Here is a 24,580-nt window from a genome sequence, read left to right as displayed (position 1 = left end):
TTTTTCAGCAGCAAAGGGGGTTTATAGGGGAAAAATTATAGGGTGACTAAATGTTAAAAAAAAGGTAAGGTTGATTAGTCCTTTCATTTCTAACCTGTGTTCGAAGAGCTTGCCATGGAAGATGAGCAGCTCTGACAGCTGCAATGGTCTCATGTTACACTTGGTGTGCTTTTGCTGTCATTAGAGTAAGTTTGCATTGCTAGTGGCAGAGATAGCAAATTGCTGGTTTGGCTACTGGGCTATAAAACTGCTGGGTATCAGAAAGAGTCAGAAGAAAAGGAAGTGGAGAGATCCTGGTTTTGCACCAGGGAAAGATGCACCATTCTGGAAGAAGCTGATCCTGAAGGACCAAAAGCCAGAATATCAGGAGAGAAAGAGATTGAAAGAAAACACATTTTTGAAAGGGGCATTTCAGAGCAGACTGTCTAGGAATGTGACAAAACAGCTTCTACACATCATTTCCTGAGGGGATCCAGCTTCATCTGATGCTGATGATATTGGTTGTAGTGCAGGATATTCATAGGAAAATGGATTAAAGGTGGTTGTTTGGTTTTTTGTTTGGGTTTTTTTTTTGTTTGTTTGTTTGTTTTTGTTTGTTTGTTTGTTTTGTTTTGGTTTTGTTGTTGCTGTTTTTTCTGCCTATCTTGTATTTGGAAAACTTTCTGGCAGCAATGTATGTTCCTGATGTAATGTGTCAACATTTTTATGCAACTGTCTGCCTGCTTCTGACAGGCAAGACAACATGTTTAATTCTAGTAGTTGTTATATCACTTCAGATGGTGAACAGCAAGAAATTATGACACACATAGATAATTTGTCATATCTAGAATTATTAACAGGTATTTAAATGCAAGGACATGTAGCTGGAAAGAAATCCCTCTCCAAAACAAAGCAAAAGATATGTCCCCCTTGCCCAACTTTTTGTATGTAACAACCTTCTTTTTTTTAGGATCATCTGAAAAAGTCAATGAAAGCTGCTCATTTTCCTTGGCTGATTCTGTTTCACTCTAGCAGATCCTCACCATCCTGCGAGCTGCAAGTTTTAACAGCTCAGAGGAGGTGCCAAGCAGCTACGTCCTGTTCACAGCTGTGCTGCTTGAATGTGTGTGGCCTTCGTCATACAACTTCACTCCTTCATGCTCCTGACTCCCTACCTGTGAAACGGGAACAATGCTAACAGTTGAATAAAAGCTTCTGCAAATGGCAAATGCACAAGTACTATGTATACTGTGGAATTTTATTTCTCCTAGTATCACACAGAGCATTTTATGAATACAAACAACATTTTAGTAAAATAAAACAGTCATTCTAAATCCTTTCCATATAATCCACTTAAAGCAGTCATATCCACTGGTGTGTTGACTGTTGCTTACATAAGCTGTGTTTAACCTAGATTATTGTTTGACATTATTTTTTCCCCTTTTTCAAGGGGGAGTAAATGCTGTCACTCCCATTGATGCTGAAGTTCTAAATAAATATAAAGACCAGAATGTCCTTGCTTTTTTAAAGGATACAACCTAAAAATTTCTTTTTAAGTATGTTTTCCAAACTGAGACTCAATCCACTGTTCTATTGCTAGCTGTTGTAACAACTTTGTGTGATTGTATAATAAAAACAGAATTTCTGTATTCAGAAGTTTTCTGTTTTCCGGGGTGTTCCTAAGAAACTATTTCACCAGAATACAGTTGCCAATAGACTCATAGTCTGTAAGACCAAAAGGAAACATCATGGTCATCCAGTCAAACCATCGTTGACCAGATGTCATATGGTTTACCAGACTTAATTTCTATTTGAAGTAGAGCATAGGTTTTAGAAGTCTTCCAATTTTAATTAAAACACTGCCAGCAATGAAGAGTTTGCAGAAGTTTTTGAGGTGGTTTTTTTTGGCTTTTTCTGAGGTTGTCTAGCCTCAACTTCTAGCCATTTGACATTGCTACAGCTGTGAGTTTGAAGACATGTGTTTGGACACTGTGACTTAAATGCCCATAAACTTCCCTTTCCTCATCTAGGAACACCTCCTAGAATCACTTCCTTGTGGATCTGTTTTTCTCTTCATCATTTCTGGGCTTCTTTCCTGGGTCCTTGCTGTGTCAACATGCTTCTCTGGCCTTGGACGCAGGAAGCTAGCAGTGAGATTTGTAACCCTGCTCAAAACAGATGTATGGTGAATTTGCTTGTCATTTTATGAGCCCAAATACACTTTGATGACATAGTCTGAAGAAGGCATTTAGGTAATTTAATACTGTCACTTTGTGAGAGACTGAGATTTCATACCATCTCTTTTGACTTTCACACTACCTTGTCAAGTAGTGGAAATGCAGTCAGGTGGTTTAAGCGGTTGTCTGATCATAATATCTGTGCTGTTAATCCACCAAAGTCTAGTTTTGTTTTTCAGTCCCTCCTACCAGCAAGTAAAGGAACTGGACAAATGGTTAGAAATATAATAATAGTACTGATGGGAAAGTTAGTCTGTTTCTTGGTTTGTTGGTTTTTTTTTGTTTGGTTTTTTTTTTTTTTTTTTTGTTGTTGTTGTTTTGTTTTGTTTGCTTGTTTGTTTTTTTTTTTAATTTTTGAACTTTTAAAATAGTTTTTTATATGAACAATAATTCCAGTTTTTGAAGCTCCTGAAATGTCTTCCCTGGCAAGAGCAGATGTATTCTGTAGCAGATCCCAGATTATATCAAACAAAGCTTATGTTTGTATACTTCAGAAAATATGCATTTGCACATTTGAAGATTGTCTTTGTCAGAAGAAAAAAGGTTTTGTTGTTACAGAGAGTATTCCTACGTAGCCAGTAATCATATAAAGAATCACATTTATATTAGGCCATTTTAAAGTCCTTTTATCTGAACAGAAGATGAAGTACAAATAGCTCATAAAGATTGCTATCGAATGACATAAACACAGATAACAGAAATTTTGGCAAGACTGTAGAGACCACACTGCAACCTCATATAAGTGGTCTGATTGGATACTGAAAAGCTTTAGTATATGCAACTGAAAAGTCTATCCTATAAATGATAGCCATGGAAATAATGCTCTTTATTTTATTTTTCTGAATATGATGAGTGTTGTGAATTATGAACACAGAGAAATTAATCCATAACTAAGTGAATGTTCTTGGCATATTTCTAATGTCAGAATGTGCACAGGGACCATCTGGGAGTTGCAAAGCTGGGATGTTGCCCTTGTTTTAACCAGGGCTTTAAAATAAATAAAAGCAGTAACCAGCAGGTTCACTAATCAAGCATCATTCCAGCTTTTATGTGGTCTGACTTGCAGAAATTGAGAGATACCGCCTCGCTGGAAGCACTGTCAGCAATTTGTGATGTGTGGGAATAGTACTTCAGTTGAAAAAACATTTGCTTTTCTTCAGCCTACTGAATGCAGGAAAAGAAACTTAAGTCATTTTTCATTTCCCTTGGGTTGAACTGCAGTGTTTTCTCCGGCCCAATGTTGGTGTCTTTCACGGGTAGCTCTTTGCACATTATTTCAGATGGTAATGATGATGATGTTTAAGAGCTGCGGCAATCAGTAGTTTAATAGCAGCAAACTTCACTGACAGCTGCAAGATGAGTTCAGGACATAAAGAAATATTCTGGAGCTTGGGTCACAGGCTGAGGAAAAGAGAGATTAAGCCGGCAATGATTTAAAAGGACACAGGATGCTTCCCTTTTATGTTTTTGTTTGGTTGTTGGGGTTTTTTTCCACTACAACTTGTGCCAGAGGAGGCAATGCTAATGATTTTCCTCTCATGATTTGAAGTAACAGATCAGAGATAAACATGCTGTCCATGAAAGAAATAGGAATATTTCTCAAGTTGTGGTACAAATGCATCTGAAATGTCAAAGAACTAGTGAAATGGGGTAGTGTAAAATATGCCACTGATACTTCCATAAAAATCAAAACCCGATTATTTTTAATATATCAAAACTCTAAAACTGAAGCTTGATATAAGCACTTTTGGCTCAATTCTGGATTTTAAATACCTTCTTCTAAGAATATGATATAAACAGGCTAAGTTTGGAAAAAAAATATGGATCCTTTTCTTATGATTAGGGATATACTAAACAGTGGTGATACAGGCACAATCAAAAAATCCCAAACAGGATCAACCTTTCTTGTGGTTTAAAGTACCCTGATCAGAAAACTGCTTTATTTGATATTTAGCATATTCTTTGTGACTGGATTTTTCTTTGGCGGATTTATGTCAAAAATTTCCTTGTTAGCAAAGCATCATTAAGGAAAAGTGCTGGAAGTACAGTGAGTAGTAGGTGATAGTTTCTTCCTTTGTAGGGAGAAAGAACATTGTATGAGGACAATTTCAAGGGATTTTTGGTTGGTGAAGTATCTACTTTAGCAAGACCAGTGTGCCACTGTTGGATATTATATATCACTAATTATGGAATACTTTTTCTGGCTCACTCATTCTCAGTGGATTTGCTGAACTGTTGTGAATATCTACAGAAGCCATGGCAAACCCTTGACTGAATCAACATATTTGGAATTACACTGGTATTTTTGACATTTGAATTTGACTCCATGGGACAGATTTGTCTTCCTAAGAAGTCATTTAATGAATGATTTAAGACCATCTTAAATTAGCACATGCAGATATCTGAAGGACTTAAATGATTTATGGCAAGAGTTGTAGGACTAGCCTAAGGAAAGAAAAAAAATTCATCAGAAGTTCTACATGTTTTTTTTAGTATATATCATCATTACTACAGTGATATAAAGATAAACACCAGGATATTTCAACTGCCAGATGTTAGACTCCAAAGCTAATTAAGTTTAGAGAGCTTAAAGTTTTATACCCTATTGGATACTGTATTTAGCACCAGCCTTTCAGTTTATTAAGAAGATGCATTTTTAGGCTTAAATTAGATGGAGTGATGACATACCAGTTTGTGTTCAGAGTGATATTAATACTAATCCTCATGGTGTATTGAAATTCTAGATGATTATACTATCCCAAGACTAGATATACTAACATATGTAATAGTGTAAAAAGAGCTCTAGGTACTGTACCAAGAAGACTTATCAATTAGAGTTCTTTTTTTAAATTGTGTTGCCTTGTAACTCTTGAGTTGTTACAAGGTGAGTTGTATGACCTGTGGCTATAAATGATAAAGTATCTTGTATAAATATAAAGAGTTGCTTTTAAGATGGTGCAGTAAAGATTTTTCCTCACTTTTCCAAGACTGAGTTATTTTAGAAACTGCACCAGTGCCTCTGAGCTGGCTAGGGTCCTTCAGATCTGAGGAAGGGAAAAATCCCCAACTGCTTGAGATACATTTTGCCTGTGACAGCTGGGGCTGGTGCTGCTGGAATCCACCAGGCAGGAGCTCAGGCTCCCTGAAACTTGTTCTCAGCTCTGCCACAAAGCTGCTGTGTGATTTTCATCCTGTTATTTTGAACTGCTCTGTGGTCTGCTGTGGTACCATGCACAAGAGGGGAGGCTGGGCAGAGGCCATGGCCATGTTCACTCAGCAGTTGCTACAGTCACACCTATGAATAGAAAACCTGCTAAGACTTCCTCAGGGAGAGAAAATGTGTGTGTTTTTGCTTTTTGTTGTTCCCTGCTTTTCCAGTGGGACATGAGTCCTGTCCAGCAGCAGACACGCTGAGCTTCTCCAGAATTTCAGTGTGATGCTTGTCCTTCCCAGCAGCTCTGGCTGCTAATAAACTGCCTTGGGACAGAGAGTCTGCATCTCCAATGCTAGCAGGGCTGTGCTCTTTTCCCAGCTTATTTCTCTACAGTCTTGCTCCTAAAGCATGAAGACTTTCCTGCCATGCACAGTTGCAGGCTGATACATATTGATATTTGTGAAGACCTCTGAGCTCTGAGTGTAGGAAGGGTGCAAAGGAAAGGCAAAATGTGTTTCAGATATGTTAAAATGTACAGCTGTGGATCATTGTACTTCATGGATGTGGAAGTATGGTTCAAATGGTACAATGGATTACTTGTATGTAGCAAAGTATGTGGAAACCACTGGCTTTTCTGTACCTATGAGGTGGAAATGTGCACTGAGTTTCAGCTTTGTTCCACGGTTGAAGCTGCACTAGCTTGGCCTGCTGTTGTACAAGATGTATTTCTTTGGGTTTAAGTGGTAATTTCAAGCATTCTTTGCTGCCTTCTTTCCTCCTCTGCTTTTTTCTGTCCCCAGCCTGTCCTAACATCTGTTTCTTTTTTTATCTTGCTTTTTTCAAAATGTGTAGCATAATCATGACAACTGCTTTGATTGTGGATTGTCATTGACCTTTGCTGAAGAAGCAATTTGTCAGTCAGCAAGAATGCATCACTTGGTGCTGCTGGATTCATTGACTTCTTATCCAACTTTAGACCCCTACAGTTTGTGAAATGGTATCTACAATAATTTTCCATGCTCTTGACCTACATCAATAGCTACTTTACCCAACTGTCATCAACTGTTTTTATGGTGCTGTCTCATTCCACTCAGTGGGTTACAAGGTGGGTGAATCTCTTGAATTCCCTGAGGGCCTGTGTACCTACCAGGGACAATCTGGTACTGGGGGACAATCTGGCCTCTGCTCAGCAGATCCGCAGGGTGGGATTAAGTCACAACAATGACTCAGAGGAACAATTTAGCTGTTACCTTTATTAACTGACAGTTTTAGTGAGTGAATGGGGACAATTTGGCAATGATCAACTGATAATCTTCGGCAACTGAATAAAAGGACTTTGGCAAAGAAACTATTTTCCTAACAACCCTTCATAAGTTGTAAAAAACTTATATACCTGAATATATGTAAGAAGGAGATGAGAGAGAGAGATAAAGAGGAAAGATAGAAGAGGAGGGGAGTCACCGCTCTTTGGATCCTGTGTTGTCGTGGAGTAGCAAATTTGATCCCTAGTTGGTGGGCTGACAAAAACACAGGTGGGTTTGCTGTCTTTATATAGTCTTTTTTTACACCTGCTCAATAGGATGTTCTAGAAGATTCTTATTTTCTGTGGTTTGTCCCAGTGCAGCTAGGCAAGTTCTGCCTCTGGGCAGCAACAGGAGGCAGAGAAAGAGAAACGGCCTGCTGCCCCACCTCTGCAGAGCTCGTCCTACTTCTCCCTGCCTCAGAGGGCTCCCACTTGAATTGTTTGAGACATCCTCTTCACGAACAGTTTATGACAGGTACAAACTGGCTGCTGTTACTGTGAGTCAGAGAATATCAACAAGTTAGGAAAATAGCCTGGTATTCAATTATAATTTAAAAAACCAACAAAATTATTCTTAACCTGAATAGTCCAATTTATGGTGGTCTCAACTGTGACTCTGCACATGGACAGCAGGAGGTGTGCCAACAGTCTTAGTCACCCCTCCTGCATTCCTGAGTAATTGCTTGGGTCTCAGTTGTTCAGTAACCAGAGTATGATCCTTGGATATTGGTATATCCTCCTATGCACTTTAGTCGTACATTTATTGACTTTTTGTTCTCATTACAATGTGAAATGGAAAAAGACAGTATTGTCAGATGATATGCTTAAATAGAGCTTGTGTCACAGAAAATTTCATGACAGGGACAGCTAAGGTACATACTGTTTTTGTTACAATCATAGAATGGTTTGGGTTGGAAGGGTCCTTAGAGGTCATCTAGTTCCATGGGCAGGGACGCCTTCCACTAAATTGGGTTTCTCAAAGCCCTGTCCAATCCAGCCTTGAGCCCTTCCGAGGAGGGGACATCCACAGGCTGTCTGGGCAACCTGTTCCAGTGTCTTACCACCCTCACAGGAAAGAATTTCTTCCTAATATCTAACCTAAATCTACCCTCTTTCAGTTTAAAACTGTTACACTTCATCCTATCATTACACTCTCTGGTAAAGAGTCCCTCCCCATCTTTCCTATAGGCCCCCTTTAAGTCCTGGAAGACAGCTATAAGGTCTCCCCAGAGCCTTCTCTTCTCTAGGCTAAACCACCCCAACTGTCTCAGCCTGTCCTCATAAGGAGGGTGCTCCAGCCCCTGATCATCATTGTGTCTCTCCTCTGGACCTGCTCAAGGTCCATGTCCTTCTTATACTGGGGGTCCCACTGCTGGACACAGTACTCCAGGTGGGGTCTTACAAGAGCAGAGCAGAGGGGGAGAATCCCCTCCCTCGACCTGCTGGCCACACTTCTCTTGATGCAGCCCAGGATACGGTTGGCTTTTTGGGCTGCAAGTGCACATTGCTTGGTCAGTCAGTTTTCCATCTGCTGATACCCCCAAGTCCCCCTCTGCAGGGTTGCTCTCAGTTCACTCATTACCCAGCCTGTGTTTGTGCTTGGGATTGCCCCAACTCATGTTCAGGACCTTACACTTGGCCTTGTTGATGTTCATGCAGTTCGCGCAGGCCCACCACTGAAGCCTGTCAAGTTCCCTCTGGATGGCATCCCTTTTCTCTAGGGTAGGAACCGTAAGAACAGTTTTTCTGCTGTGGCCTAATCTGGGCCAAGCACAGCCTCATGTTCTGTCTCTAAAAGTGCCGGCTTCACTCCTGTCCTTTCACAGCCAGGTCTCTCAGAACTCATGTGTGTGTGAGGTCTTTAGGCAAGTGAAGAATGAAGTGTGCCAGGTGCTGCGTGAGACCATCCCCACAGGGAGGGAGGACGCTCACCCAGAGCAATTCCTCTAGATACACACTCCAGGTAGAAAGAAGTACTGCAACGCTGTCAGGTGCCAGCTTTCCACATGATGAGTGTTGCCCCTTTCACCGATCTGTCCTGACTTCATACAGATTCACTGCTTGCTTGCAATACTTTCCACATCCCTTATCTGAGCTTTCTCTCTCTTTCTCTTTAATCTATAGTGTTCCTGTGGCACCTGCTTTCTTGTTATCTGAGCAGGAATTTCTAATTTCTTCTTTACAGGCATAGGAGAGATTGAGGTGAATGATGGGAATAAAAGGGATAAAGCCACAATTACATTTGGGAGTGGTAGCTTCAGCAACTCCTCTTCACAGACTGAAGATCCACACCTTCATGTTCAATTCCGCAACATAAAAATCATAGATTCTGGTATGAAATGTATAACCTACTTCAGAGTTAGGGTGTTTTTTTCCCCTTGCATGTTTTCCTTAAAATGGAAAGGTTTACACCTTCAGCTTGCTGGTAACTTCTACTTTATAATAATGCCATTTTCTCATACTGGACTTGACATATTTTTAATCAATCTGAGAATATTTATTCAAGCAGACCCCCTCATGATGTATTTGAAAAATTACTCTTTCACAAGAGTGTTTAGTGTTTGTATGTTAAAAATCATACTGCTTTGATAAATTGGTGGATTATTTTTTTCAGCATGTTAATTTTTTTTTCCATTTTTCAGAATTTTTTTTCCACAGGTTATTACTCTAGAGGAGGTCTTACTGCAGCATACTTACATGGGGCTCCTTTTCCAAGAATGCTATTGAATCCATGAGAATGAAAATAGTAGAAAGTAGGGTTTTTTCACACCAAGATAACATTTCATTGTAATTTTTAGCACTTAAGGAGAATAAAAGAATGGTATGCTTGAATTAGCTCAGAGCAGCTTTTATGCAATAGCAGTGTTCCATGCAAGTCTGTGAAGAGCTGTATTGTGCACAGAACAACCTTGTGAGTGCCGAACTGAGGAGACTGGAAATCGTGATTTTTTTTTTTTTTTTTTTTTAAATAGTTTGGTCTCCAATCTGGCTTGGCTTTGATTTCTAGACATTCAGGAAATGGAACTTTCGAAGCTGAAGTCAATGGGAAAATGTGCACTGTTCCCCCTCAGTAAGTGTGACTTTATGGAAATGTTAAAATGCACCTCATTGTTTGCATAGAGTTGCCTTTTGGCAAGAAATGGGAATCTGTATAATCAATTACTCCAGAGATTTTCCTTCAAGGCCTTTGGGTTAGAAAGTGTGGATACTTTATAAAAGAAAATATTTTTATACAAATGAGCACTTTTCATATGGAATCAAATAAATCCAGTATATACCAGGCATTTGACAGTGACATGTGGATGAATACACATAAAATACTCAAAGGAAATATATGTCAGAATACTAAAATAACTGCTGATTCCTGACCATGTGTTCATTAATATAACCCAGTGATTGTATGATTTAATTTAAACTGGCAAGCTTTTCTGTTCACTTATTAGAGAAAAACCCCAAACCCTATGGTTCAGTGGAGTAAACTATTCTATTTATATAGCAATGATATTTTCTGTAAACCAGATTTTATTTACTGTCTTTTCAGATGAGAAAGTTGTCTTCCCGTGACATTTTAACTATATTCTAGATGGCTGTATCAATACATCCTCAGAATAAAAACAATTAGTAAGCAGATTTCAGCATAAGGTCTTTGCTAAAGATCTTCCAGACAAGGCTGTAGTCAGGACTGTGGTCAGACATGTCATGATGTTTTAGGTTACTCTCTGTAGCTTCCTGCACTCTCTCCCTCATACCAGTGCACTGTCACTGACTGGGAATGGTCATTTTGACTTCCCCCTTTCACTGATGTGTATATCTGTAGCGCTCAGAGTGAGTCCTAATGTTTTACACTAGGTTTGTCAAGTTTGGAGAAAAGGAGGCTGACAGGCGACCTCATTGCTCTCTACAGTTTTCTGAGGAGGGGAAGTGGAGAGGGAGGAGGTGCTGGTCTCTTCTTGGGATCCAGCAACAGGACTCATGGGAATGGCTCAGAGCTGCACCAAGGGAGGTTTAGACTGGACATTAGGAACCATTTCTTTACCAAGAGGGTGGTCAAACACCGGAACAGGCTTCCTGGAGAGGTGGTCAATGCCCTGTGCCTGTCACTGTTTAAGAGGCAGGTAGACAATGCCCTCAATAATAGGCTTTAACTTTTGGTTAGGCCTGGAGTGGTCAGGCAGTTGGATTAGATGTACATTGTAGGTCCCTTCCAAGTGAAATATTATTCTATTCTATTCTATTCTATTCTATTCTATTCTATTCTATTCTATTCTATTCTATTCTATTCTATTCTATTCTGTTCTGTTCTGTTCTGTTCTGTTCTGTTCTGTTCTGTTCTGTTCCGTTCCGTTCCGTTCCGTTCCATTCCATTCTATTCCGTTCCATCATTAGAGAGCTACCTTCACTATGTTCCCATATGCATACTCAGGCAAACATACCATTTACTCCCCTCTGTATTTGTGTGAAATCCAATGGGTATTTTACTTACAGTAATTTTATATGTACATAAAATTGTCATTAGGTCTTATGGGAAGACAAGAAGTTATGTTTCTTTTTCTGACTTTGGGTCTGATCATGTAAGCTGCAGAGCTCTTCTGCAAAATTACTCTTTCATATGTTTTCCCTAACTTTGCTAGGAGATGAGGAAATAGGAATTATGGCCAACATCCAGCTTGTAATAGGGGCAGGCCCTGCAACAGATACATAATATGAAGTACAGTTACTTACTTTTTTTGTTAAAAGCAAGTAGATAAGATACAGAAAAATACTTATCCATCCCTCACTAAGATCTAACCACCTACTATACTTCAGGTTTGCAGATTAACTCAGTTGATACAACCTCTGGTACAAATATTTGCGTGTACATAAATGCCCACATATCTACAAAATTCTTTATGTGTCAAATTATTCTTCCAATAAACTGGAATTGTACAGTGACACAGTGTTTATGATCACTTGGACTAAATAACTGTCTGATAAGTGTTCTTAATAATGTCTGGAATAAAGAAAACAGAGAAAAGGAATTGGCTGAGTGTTTTTGTGAGGCATCAATGTATGCATGTATCAGTCTCCACAAGTATTATGCTGCCTTTAGCTTTCAGTCATTGTAATGGTCAGCAGATATATGCAGCTGAATAAGTGATAAATAAATGGAGACAAGATATTTTCACAGTGCATAGTAAAGAGTTTTGCAATTTGTTTTGTCAGGAAAACCCCTTTCATTTATCCATATAGAAATAGTATTAAGTTGTTGAAGCCCAGGTTAAACTTGTGTGTTGTGCAGACTCCTGGAGTACTTTAGGCTCCTCTGGATCCATTTACAAAAGAAAGATGTTTTTGAAAAACTTCTCACGGTTGCTAATGGTAATTCTTATAGATGCACAGGAGTCCTTAATGCTAAATTAGATGCCCCGAGTCTCTGACTTAGAGCTCCTCTAGGCAATAGTAGTGTTGGTACTACCTTTTTCCACTGATGTTCATGCACCTAAATCAGAGGTAGTTGTGGTAGAAAGCGAATCCTCTTCTGCTGAGTCTATCTCATTGTTTTTCCTCTGTGTCTACTTTTACAACACCATCAGATGCTCATGTTATGTTGGTGGTAGGCATTTGTAACTCCTCCCTGCAGACTCAAGATATGAATGCATTTTTGTAATGAGTTACCATGCATGGCATGGCATGCTCTGTGTATGCTTGGCCTGTGCAGTGTGGAAATTTGTTGACTTAAACAATTTTCTCAACATGGTAACATACTTATGTGATTAATTCTTGCAGCTGAGGATGAGTCAAGATGATAGTAAATACTCTTGTATCATAGAAGCCTGAGATCCCTCACTCAGTCACAAATAGTTCTAGCACTGAGACCCAAATGTCATAATAAGTCTTGGAAGGTGGATCTGTGTAAGCCCTGAAAACCATGGTTGCTTATTCAGACCTGTTGAAGCTTTTTTGTTACTGATTGCTAAATAATCATAACAGAAGAGAGGTCCATGATCTATGGCAATCCAGGCAGCCGTGGAGTCAGGGGTCAAATGGAATATAGGCCGCCTCTCAGTTGGCTTCATATGTGGTGGGAGGTCTGGGCTACTTGCAAGGAAAGAAACTTTGAGGAAAAACAAGCTTCTGTTGTGGGGTCTGAAAAAGAAAGCATATATTAGCAGAAGGTGACAAGGAAGTAGGGTTCGTTGTAAGTCTGTTATAAATCAGCCTTTTTCATAGAAGAGAGATCTAGTTAAAGGGTTATTGATCCCATGTTAAAGCAGCCATAAGGCTTAGTGCTTACCAAAGTCTTTTGGCTCTCCTTCCTTTGGCCTTTGCCCACATACACTCTGTATCTTACAGGCGTCTAGACTTCTGTTACATCAGATGGTGTCTAAGACTGATTAGCTGTCTGCTCCTGCTGAAAGGACTTCTGGATCCTGTAAGATCTGAAGGGGACGGTGAGCTCTTGGCTTCTTGAGACAGTGTCCACCAAAATGGATTTCAGCCTGAGCTGAAAGGGAAGCACAATAACCAGGGGAGAAAGGCACGCTATCCAACTTCACAATTCTTGTAGAACCAGAGAGGGATCTATGATTGTTCCTAGAAGATTTAACAGAGAAATGGATTTCAGTGTGAATACTACCTTATAGTCTGTATTCTTAAACTGCATAATTTCTTCTCTAGAATAATACTTTTAACCCTGAAGTTAATTCTTGGGAAGGGGAAAAATTAATTTCTTCTTTATAAAGAAAACCATGAAGCCTTGACAGCCTCTATAAGGAGTGTCCTAGGGATCCTCTCATGCTGAATTCAGAGATGTCTTCCTGTATTTTCCTGCGTATACCGAGAAGTAGAGGTCAGAGTGGTATGCTAGAGATGGAAAAGATAGATACGGTATGTATCTCAAGCAAAATTTCTGTTAATGTCAATGGACCTATGTCCGTCTAGAATTTGAAGCTGAGTTGTGGATGCACAGTAGAGAGATTAGCTTGCTATAGGAAAACATTAATACTATCTCTGACAAGGGACAAAGAAATACGTGAGCTGAAAGTAAACTTCTTTTATATATTTGCAGTTTATGCGCATACACAGATACTCATAAACAGCACAAATAAAAGGTGCAGAGTTGGCTGCTAGTAGGAAATGGCTGTCTTGCTTGGAGAGGTGAATTGAATTTTTATAGTTATATCCCATGAAACAATTCAGCAGAAATATGAGCTGTCAGGAAGCTAGATGTGTGTAAATACAACTTGGGTTTCTCTGTGTGTAGTTTATATTATTTACATTTACAGAGACTAGCTCCCATTTAGAATAGCTAATGCAGAAATAACTTGAGAGTCTTGTCTGCTCTAAGGTTGATGTTGCTGTTGGTGTTGCCCTTTCTGGATGTGTCATGAATCTTTGAAGAGGTGTTAGACAGTCAAGAATATAACTTTCAGAACTAGATTTTTAGCCTTTATATTTATTTTCCTGTTTCAAGCTCTTTTTTTGGTTGTTGTTACTGTTATAATTTGACCTGTTGCTCAGTACCCAGCTGTTTCTTTCTGGGAAAAACTTGGTATAAAATAAAGTTACAGAGTGCCTGGTGGAGTGATTCTTGACAAACAGTTACTTTGCTAAAAATATAGTTCAGTTTTGTTTTTTCATTCCAAATGGTGAAAGTGATTTAGATACTGGTTCAGCAAAATGTTTGAATGTTTTTCTGAATGTTTCCATATTCAGGAACAGACTTAAATAAAAAGAAAAAAAAAGAAACAAAAACAACAAAAAAGCCCCACCCCGTCATAAATTTAATTTCTCATTGTAATCTATGTTATATTTTATAAAAGTAACTGGTTTTATGAATTCAAAAATACCACTAGTCTAATAATGAAAAATAATAAAATAATAGCATTCAAAAGATGATAGCCAATGAAGTCTTTCTAGCATGGGATTTAAGTAGTTGTTCAGGGAGATTTGTAACACTAACTAAATTGGACATATTCCTCAGTGAACAGTATGCCAAGGTGAGCTGTGCTTTCCCACTGCCAAAATGAACTCTTTAACATGAAATATGTCTTGGACTATGGTAATGGGAAACTTCCCAAGATTTCACACATTTCTTGATAATCTCCACGGAACCCTAACACTTCCCATATGTTTTCCTGGTTGGCAGGTGGAGTGGATACAACAGCAGGTGGTTAAAAGACGGATAAAGAGGGATTATAAACCTGGTGGTACCCAATCCACTTATTTCAATGATCCCAAGTGGCCAAGCATGTGGTACATGGTAAGTACATACAGGATCATTTATTCTGTTTCATGCTAGTGTTTAGTTGTCTTCTGTGATATTTTGAAAAGGGACAGAATGGTATGTTGAGAAAAAGCAAATTTGGGGCTTTTTATATAACTAATGAAGGTCTGTAAACTCCTTACAAGTATTATAAAGAATTCCTGGTGGGCTCTTCAATAGGAAACATTTATTAATGCATTTATTCATGAATGCTTCCTTTTGCAAGATGTCTTGGGAATTACTTCTTAGAGGATAAATTTTCAGCAATGAGAAGGAAAGGAACTTAGCCACATTCTGTGAGAGCAGTGAAACAACTTGTTTTCAATGCGCCTAATTCATGGTCTCCAACATCAGTGTGATTTAGATGTCTTATGTCCTGAACCAGGAGAAAAGAGCCGTAAGCACTGACTGTTCAGTGTTATAATTACACTTTTGTTGGTAATGAACAATTGCATTGTTGAAATAAATGGATTGTTTGTGCTGTTTCCTATCTGACAGGAATTGCATGTTTTCTGAGCGAAATGGTACAGTTTTTGGCCTGACTGTCACATTTAAAGCCTGGAGTGAAACTTTTGTCTTCACTGTGTTTTAAAAATATCCCCATTTTGCCTAGGAAGGTGCAAACCGTAGAAGCATAGAATAGTTTGGGTTGGAAGAGACCTTTAAAGGTCTTCTTCATCTAGATCAGGTTGATCAAAGCCCTGTCCAACCTGACCTTGAATGTTTCCAGGGATGGGGCATCTACCACCTCTCTGAGCAATCTGTTCCAGTGTTTTACCGCCCTCTTCATAAAAAATTTCTTCTGTATATCTGGTCCGAATCTACTCTCTTTTAGTTTAAACCCATAAACCCTTGTCCTATCACAACAGGCCCTACTAAAAAGTTTGTCTCCATCTTTCTTATAAGCCCCCTTTAAGTATTGAAACGCAACAATAAGGTCCTCCCGAAGCCTTCTCTTCTCCAGGCTGAACCACCCCAACTCTCTCAGCCTGTCTTCATAGGAGAGGTGTTCCAGCCCTCTGATTATTTTTGTGGCCCACCTCTGGACCCTCTTGAGCAGGTCCATGTCTTTCCTGCACTGAGGACCCCACAGCTGAACACAAACCTCCAGGAGGGGTCTCATGAGTGTGGAGTAGATGGACAAAATCACCTCCCTTGACCTGCTGGCTACACTTCTTTTTATGCAGACCAGGATGTGGTTGGCTTTCTAGGCTGTGAGCGCATGTTGCCAGCTTATGTCCAGTTTTTCATCCACCAGTACAATGAAAAGTTGTATTTAGTAGCAATTGACTCCAGCTGGCATATCTCCATTTTGACTGATAAAAGACTTGCTTGCGCTCTTTCACTACAGTCCTGTTGAAGTAGTTCTAAATCTCTACATGTTGTTTTCTCACTATGTCACTTATGTTGCTGACAGTAAGACACTCAGAAGATTTTATGACTTGATAAGGGAGGAGAATATGCCTTTCTGACAACAATATGTAAGATAATTTTCCTGTGAGTAGATACTGTCTTTCCAGGTATTTTGTTACTTTAAAAGCATTAGTTTAGTAGTGAATGAACAAGATTGTCCTAACACACTTCCTAACACATATCCTAACACATATCTTCATAGGATTGTGTTTGTGATTGTAACCATAGCTACTTTTGTGAATCTTATTTACCTTCATAAGTTCAAGGGAAAAAAGGGAATTCAGGGTTAGTTAATGGTTTCAGTCATTGCTATGTCAGAAAGAGATTTTTAGGTCGCTGGTTGCAGACATGTTATTGAGAAAGTTATAAAGCATTATCATGTACAGGTTTGCATTTGGATTAATAGGTAACTTTGTTGTGGGTTAAGATTGATACCTTTGGCCATTGAACTGGCATAATCTCTAACAGGGCTGTAAATGTAGTTCAGATTTGTTGACACAAGCCCTTTTATTCAAAGACTTTGTCAAGCAGTAACTGATTTATATTTTTCCTTCCCTAGCTTTTTCTTCACAAGTACCACCCCTTGTAATTTTAATTGTCTGGGCTAGAAATAATACACTTTTGTTTGTGTGATATCCATGGCAAGGAGTTACTAGCGGGATTCAGGCCTTCTCTCTCTTCTGGGCCATCACAAAGTATAAAAGTATCTCTCAAGAGCTATTCTGTGAACAAATTAAAAGGGATTTTTTTAATCACTGTTTTTCTCCATTTACTCTAAACACATTCTTAGAAAAAGCAGAGAGATTAGGAATGTAGTTTTTTAGCACTTTATGGTTCTGTGGAAGCCAAAGCAGACAGAGCTTCCAGAGCCACTCATCACCTGAACAAGTATACATGTACTTTTCATTACCAGGGGATTATCTGTTGAGAAATTAGAGCTTCTCATGCTTTCTAATAACAAGGAAAAGGCAATTTTCTTCTGACTTCCCTCCCTCAAAGCAAAGAAAGTTGGAAAAAACCCAACTGCTTTATCATGACTGCTGAATCCTGAGGCATCTGTGCTTAAGAGTAAAATAGAATATTTTTATAGATTAAGTAGTACACAAAACTTCACCTGTTCAACTGTTATTTGAAACTGACCTGCAGAATTGGGTCCAGCTTGCTCAGAATTAACTGATATCAAAGAAATAAAATCAAAGGGAAAGAAGCTACCTACTTAACATCCCTTTCCAGATCTTGGGTCAGGAGAGAGGTAAGTCCTCTATGCCATCCCCTGATCTCAGCTATCTTTGTATCATCATGTTATACCTAACACATTTCTTCTCTTTCATTGATGTTGACAAAATAGCCTGTTTTTGAATAACTGGATGAACTATATACTATCAGTTTGCATAACTGCAAGAGGTCGAAGTCAACCCTGAAGTTCTGCTGCTATCTGCAACTGTTTTACTTGTAGTAACAACAAACAGTGCCTTTGAAATGACTAAGGGGACTTTGTGCCTAACCAATTTCACTGTACCTGCCTGTTGGTTTAATGAGTTTACTCATCTTGTCTGCATGGAAAAGTGGTCATAAAAGCTTGAGAAGGTAAATATAAAAAAATGAAAAATATATGCAGAGATGTGGTTAATATTACTAACCATGTCTTTAATAGAATTCAGTCACAAGACTCTCATCGCTGACCATTTGTTTTTGCTCCCCTCTTCGGAAATGCTTCATAGTAGTCAGCTGAAACTGGAATCACATGGGCACACAAGCACAGCTTTCTGCAGCTGTAATCTAGCTCTGCTGTGATGCTGGGCTCCATTGCATATTTTTTCAAAATAGAATGTAACTGCAAGAAATTAATTTAGGCATTGTTTATTTTTTAACAAGCCATTGTTAGACTACAAAGACGCTGACTGTGTCTTTGTGGTCAGTTCAGACAGGCACAAGTCTTTTTCAACACTGATCAAGGATAATCCTCTCCAATACTGCTATCATCCCTTCTATTGCTAATAATAATTGCTAGTGCTGACAGGATTCTCTAATTTGGAGAGTTTTCCACTTCCTTCCATGTTCTTCCCTTTGCATGGCCTAGTTACTGCTGGACAGCAATTGAACATATAATAGGATATTTCTGTGGGACTGAAAATTTACTGGAGGAGGAGTATGTTGTTTTGAGATGTGAGGCTGGAGGGTGAGGCACTGTTCTGTTAGAGTACCTAGGAATAAACATGATAGTTAAAAGTGTATAAACCAAGAGTTTTGTATGCCACTTCATCAGAGAAAGACAAAAGAGGCTACTCCTATCCAGAGGCTACTCCTTATACCTGGAGAAGGTATGGCACTGTCAGAGAGGAACAGGGTAAGCTGGAATTTCCATTGCAATAAATCAATGGGGTGAGATGATATTTCTCTGAGGAACTACAGCATGAAATATCTGAGCTACCCACAAAAATAAATAATGTAACTTTTAAAATGGTGTTGTACTCAAATAAGAAGCTAGTCAGGGTCTCTAAAATGCATACTTGGGGGTCATCCTGAAAATTTTTATGGCAGTGAAACTTACCTGAGAACACAGGGAAATAGCTGACAGTATCACTAAAGCTGTAAACCACAGCAAGAAGTAGAACCTGGGAACTTGCCTGTCCGCTTCTCAGAAAATGGGTGAGAAGATAGTCACATGCATAAGATGCTTGGCATGAAGGAAGAACACCACCTATTACATATCTAAACCAAAGAGAACACTGTCTTTTGTCATTGCTAAACACATCCCACACCAACAAAAATTATAATTTAAAGCCTCTTCGAAGTAAAACTTTCATTTTATTTTATATGTGTCTTAGATCTGCAGTGATGTCAGCTCACCTTCTCTCATAAATTGCTTCAAGGGCTGTTTTTGCTGTTGATCTCTATGAACAAAGTACTTCCTTTTTTGAAAATTATTTTCTTTTTTCAGAATCTCTTTCCTTTTCTCAACCTTTGTTATTTCTCTTCATATTTATTCTTTGTTATTCCTTCTTTCCAGACATAAACCAGACTTTGGGAGAGTACGTAAAAGACAAAATGCATTTGGAGGAGTGCTAGAAGCAGATGATTTCACAGTCTTCTGTTTGGAATCCAAAAAATGGGCTTTTGTAAAGCTGCATTATACCTCTCCACAGTCTGCTAGTTTTCTCTGAGAGGTCGCAGTATAATGGAAAAGGACTAGAGGACACTATAATTTACGTAGTTTTTTTAAAAATAAGAAAAATGTATTAGGTAAATATAATGCACCTCACTTGCTGAAAAAGGCAAATTTTCTTACAAAACTTCTGAAGAGATACTGTAATAGAAATCTGTGAACCTAAGAAAAGATACAGTGCCTGGCTGTGCTGTTTCTACAACTGCTTATATTACGACTTAGCTCTGGGGGCTTTTGGAAGAGCATTCCCAATTTCCAAAACGGGACTGAAAGGACAGATACAAAAATGCAAAGTGTTTTAGGGGACTCAGAGTGGAAGAGGATTACAGCAGTGCCAGACAGGCACAATAAAACTAGGTGACTGAGCCACAATGGAAACGTAACATTTACAGATTATCTGGTGAATAATACTTGGTGAATTACCTGGATGAGACAGCTATATAATACTGTTGCACAATTATAGATGTAGCACGATGTTACCGAGATTTTTAGAAAGCTGTTGAAGATAAAAGACTTTAAGAGAACTCATCAGCCAATATTTATCAGTCATCTTTTTATATTTGCACCACAAGATTTGTGGTACAGACAGATGAAATATAATTTATACTGCAGTTGAGATCAGTCCACACAGACTGATGAGATCTGAATTAGTTGTATCTAGAACTGGCTGCCTTGAGCTCTGATGCTGAAACCAAAACCCAGAAGTTGCTTACTTTTCACTTTCAGTGAGGACTGTGAAGTCAGCATTGCTTTGGGCTTTGGTGAAGGGTCTGGTGAACCCAACTTACTTTTTCTTTTTTTTTTTTTTTTTTTTTTCCCAGAAAACTCCTTCAGTACACTACATAGTGCTCTCCAGTTATATTTGTGAGCTCCCAGTGGAGCTATACTAGCACTCACAGAGAGGGACAGACACTCCTGCTCTGACACAGTATAGTTGACTCTGGATGGCAGCCAGAATGGGGCTAGTAAGTCTGTATCAGCAGTGAGTTATGTGAGTCTCCTAAGGTCCTGTAGCCATGAAATAAGGTAGAGGTGAAGAGTTAGACAGGCCAATTCCCTCCCTTATGCTACTGATGAGGTCTGTGGGGAGTTGGCTTATCTTGTGCCACTCTTCCAACTCCAAGTGTGAGCGGCAGAACAGAGAAGAGGATTTTATGTCTCTGGCCTGGCCCTTAATGAGGTCAGCTAAGGCAAGTGAGGCTGTGGAAGGAGACAGCAGGGACAAAGGAAAGAGTGGCAGGCACCTGATGGATCAGGCTGTAGAGAGGCAGAGGGAGGAGGAGGGGTCACACTGAGTCCAAGTGGAAGCCCAGATACAGGGGAGACAGAATTTGGGACAGAATTTCACCTGCCGCATGCTAACACCACAGCAAATGAATACTTGTCACCCTCCATTATGACCTCCTAAAAATTTATTTCCAACCCACTTATGCCAGGCATTGGCAGCTAAGGAAAAACCTCATCCTTTTTATATTGTCCTCCCGAGAATTGTTCTCTTTTTCCATTTGTGCAGTGGAAGCCAAATCATTGTTCTTTCTGAGGTGGCATGGCAAGCTTGTACGTGTTTTGCATATTTTGTAGCTTGGTTTGGTTGTTGCATGCAGTTTTTGTATTTGTGGTTTTTAATGCATGAGAAGGTCGAGCTTTTGGTGGTTTAGGAAGTTAAGGTGGCAATCTGTGACTTAATTTCAGAGGAGGTGCTGGTAGAAAGAATCAAAATGCCTCTCAAATCATTACCTTGCTAATCTGGATGTGGAAACACACCTCTTGTTCTCTGTGGATATAACATAAGGTCAGGTAATTCACAATTTGACCTAAATAGATTTCCTGTTGGAAGATGACAGCATACCTTAAGTAAAAACCTACAGAAGTGGATTTATCCTTATCTACTGGAAAGAGATTATTAGTGCAACTAGTTTAACAAGATTAGCAAATAGTTTAAAGACAGAATGACCAGATAGGCTACTTGATCTGTTCCTCTGGGACATTCAGTTCTGACTTCTGGATAAGCAGCCCTGGAAGTGCCCAGGAAACACAAAATGGAAGCCAGCACTGTTCAGGGGTTGTGCCAGCATTTTCACTGAACGAAGAAGCAGCAGTACTGAAATAATTTCCATACTTGCTTTAGAAGAGATCTTTCTGAGTGTCAAAGATTTGAAAATAAATCATACAGCAGTAGCACATACTCTTCTGCGTATTTACTGCAGTGATTTTACCTTCAGAGGGAGTGTATCCACTTTTATTTTCTCAATATAATGTTTTTCAAAATAAACAACTAACAATAAATTACATGGAATATAAATGGATATAAAATGTTTAATATTAATAACTGTAAAATGTGCCATACTGGGGCACAGTTTGGTATATTTTAGTTTTTATCACTTGTAGCACTTCAGCAGGAAAAGCATTCATGTCTATATAGAGGCATCTACTTACCTGGAAGTACACTTTTTCTCTTTTCAAAGGAGAAGGAATTTGCTCATCAACTACTTTCTAAAACTAGTTTTCTACAAGCAGCTGCTTAGTTAGCTAACCACTTTCCAGATTTTTTAAAATCAAAATCAAGTAATATCAAATAACAAACCAGTTTCTTCTGTTGTGCAATACTGAGCACTTTATTAATACTACTGAAAAAAAAGAGAAAAAGATAATTAACTGTAAACAATACTGCTTTATTTCAAACTCTCACTTTATGTATTTTTTTGCTATTGTTTGCATACTAAAATTATAGATACTTCAGGAAAGAGACTGCTAAATATTATATCTACTTAACTAATATTTTTGGCTTTTTCTCACAAAAAGAACACCACACAAATATCAGGAACCCCAAAATGACCAGAAATGCACAGCCACATCACAGAACAATCAGTTCTGAAGCTTGCATGACTTGTGGTCTGATTGCTAAAGAATGAACTGGTTTGACAAGTTTAGTTTGACCTCATCAGAAGCAAACCCACAACCTGTGAGATGTAAATTTCTGTCACTAACAGTAGCCATACTACTTCCTGGTCAGGGAGCAAAAACTAGTGTTGTGCTTCCACAAGGCAATTTCCTCATCATCCTGTACAGAGGAGAGCCTGATCTGTGTAGTGTCTTCTGCAAAGGAGAAATTGGAGAACCACTATTCAGGTCTAGGATGTTAGGTCTCATACCAGTCTTTAAATATCATTATTGATATTTATCCCTCTTTACTGAAGACGGATGCCACTTGACATAGGATACTATGAGAATGGGGTCATCAAAACACTAGGTTTCCTGATTGCTACGTCCATGCTCTAACATTTCTTTCTGTACCTCACAGGAGCAAACATTGTGGCTAAAATTACAAGTATGCAGAGGACCTTAGTTCTCACTGACCCTTTTTTGACCTTAATTTGTGCTCCTTTTTCAACTATGTTTAAACAACAACAACAAAAAATCTCAAACAAAAAACAAACACCACCACCCCTGCCCCCCAAAAAACACCACTCAAAAAAAAACAACAGAGGAGGCAAACACAGTGAGGATGAAGACTTCAATAAAGTGTGTTCTGCACCACTTCATTAGATGCAGGTCATCCTTGGCATTGCTTGTAGCTACTTCTGATGTCATGAAATCTCTGCTGTGAGGTACATCTGCTGCTCAAGCCCTGTGAAGAGGATTTTCTTCTAGCCAAACAACAGATAGCAGAGGAGACTAAAAGGGTAGCAAAGTCTATCAGTGCCATTTTGGAGAGAAATTGAGCAAATGTTTGCACATCTGCATGACTTTTAAATACAATTTTAATTAAAATTAACTTAAATAAATTAAGTGATCATTTTTAACTCAGTCTTTGAATACAGGAGACTGTCAGCACAAGACCCCATGTCTCCTCAAAGACAGGCAGTAGGTTTTTTTGGAAAATATGCCAATTCGAAGGTGTGGAGCAATACAGGCAACATCTGTGCTTGCTCTTCTGCTTTGGACATTATAAATTCTGAAAAAACTTAAACAGTGAGTGTTTCAAAATAAACTTGTTTCCAGCAAACAGCAGAAATGCATGGTGGTCAGAAGGAGAAAGTGTGTGGGAGGGAAGAGCCTCAGACTACCCCAAAAGGTGCAAGTTAGAATCTTTTACAGTATTGATACCATTTTTGTCTCACCCTTTCTATTGCATTAGAGTACACTAATCCATGAGTACCATGCCATTTAAGCATGTAATTGTCCTGTTTTTATCTAATTTTGTGTGAATTCCTAACAGAACAAAGCAAGTTATTTTCAGTTTTGAAAACAACTCAAAACTGTGTTAAATCTAAATAATATACACACATAAGCCTAAGGAGAGGCAGATATAAATATATGTGAGAGACTAAACATAAGTATATAGTGGGGCTTTCCTCTTCTGTGTCTTTCAGATAAGACAGTTTATTAATAAACTGTAAACTGCTGCTTGGGAGATAGTGTTTTGGTTTTTATGAATATCAACTCCTGGTTACAAAATCATATTTGGGAGCCAGAAATCCTGTTTAGAAAAAAATACTAAGCAAATAAAAATTGTTTCTGACGTTACAAAGAGATTCAATAACTTCTCTTTTGTTCAACTTCCATGTACTCTGCCACATCGAGGATTAATGTTGAATCAGGAGGAGACTTTTTTCCTTATAAGTCTCCTGGTCTGGCTGCAAGTAGACTGTTGAGGAAAGTTGTAAGTGCAGGCTTTCAGACGCAGTATTTGAATGGCCTTTATATGATCCCAGCTGCTGAAACACTGAAATCCATGTATCCTTGATCAACTGAGTCCCTATCTACCTGACTTGAAATGTGGATAGAGGAATTAATACAACCTGTTTATAAAGTGTTACAGCCCTTATATTTTGGTAAGGAATTGGTCTGCTTACAGAAAACATCATTCTGGTAAAAATCTCTGAAATGTTGTAGCCCGCTGAATTTGTGTTTCAAGACATCCTTAGAGCCCCTCGTCTGATAACGAAGTTTCCCAAAACACCAAAGACAAGCTCAAGGCTCTGTGTGTCATATCCTACAACCTACAATATCACTGCCCCAGCTTCTCAATCCTGTCCCCATCCCTTGCATCATCACTTATGAGTACCTGAACAACAGAGAC

The 24,580-nt window shown here is 38.8% G+C and overlaps 1 protein-coding gene across 3 annotated transcripts in view; it reads left to right on the top strand.

Moving 5' to 3' along the window:
- Positions 1-24,580, top strand: part of PCSK5 (proprotein convertase subtilisin/kexin type 5) — a 246,574-nt gene that overhangs the window by 35,251 nt on the left and 186,743 nt on the right. For all 3 annotated transcript variants that reach the window (XM_042787933.1, XM_042787934.1, XM_042787935.1), the window contains exon 3: positions 14,802-14,915. In XM_042787933.1, the coding sequence (XP_042643867.1) occupies positions 14,802-14,915 (114 nt within the window). The remainder of the gene's footprint in view (positions 1-14,801; positions 14,916-24,580) is intronic.

This window comes from Tyto alba, unplaced genomic scaffold (assembly GCF_018691265.1).
Source record: "Tyto alba isolate M040663 unplaced genomic scaffold, T.alba_DEE_v4.0 Super-Scaffold_13, whole genome shotgun sequence".
Classification (NCBI taxonomy): Eukaryota; Metazoa; Chordata; class Aves; order Strigiformes; family Tytonidae; genus Tyto; species Tyto alba.
The sequence above is the reverse complement of the archived record's forward strand: the minus strand, read 5'-3'. Positions and strand labels throughout refer to the sequence as shown.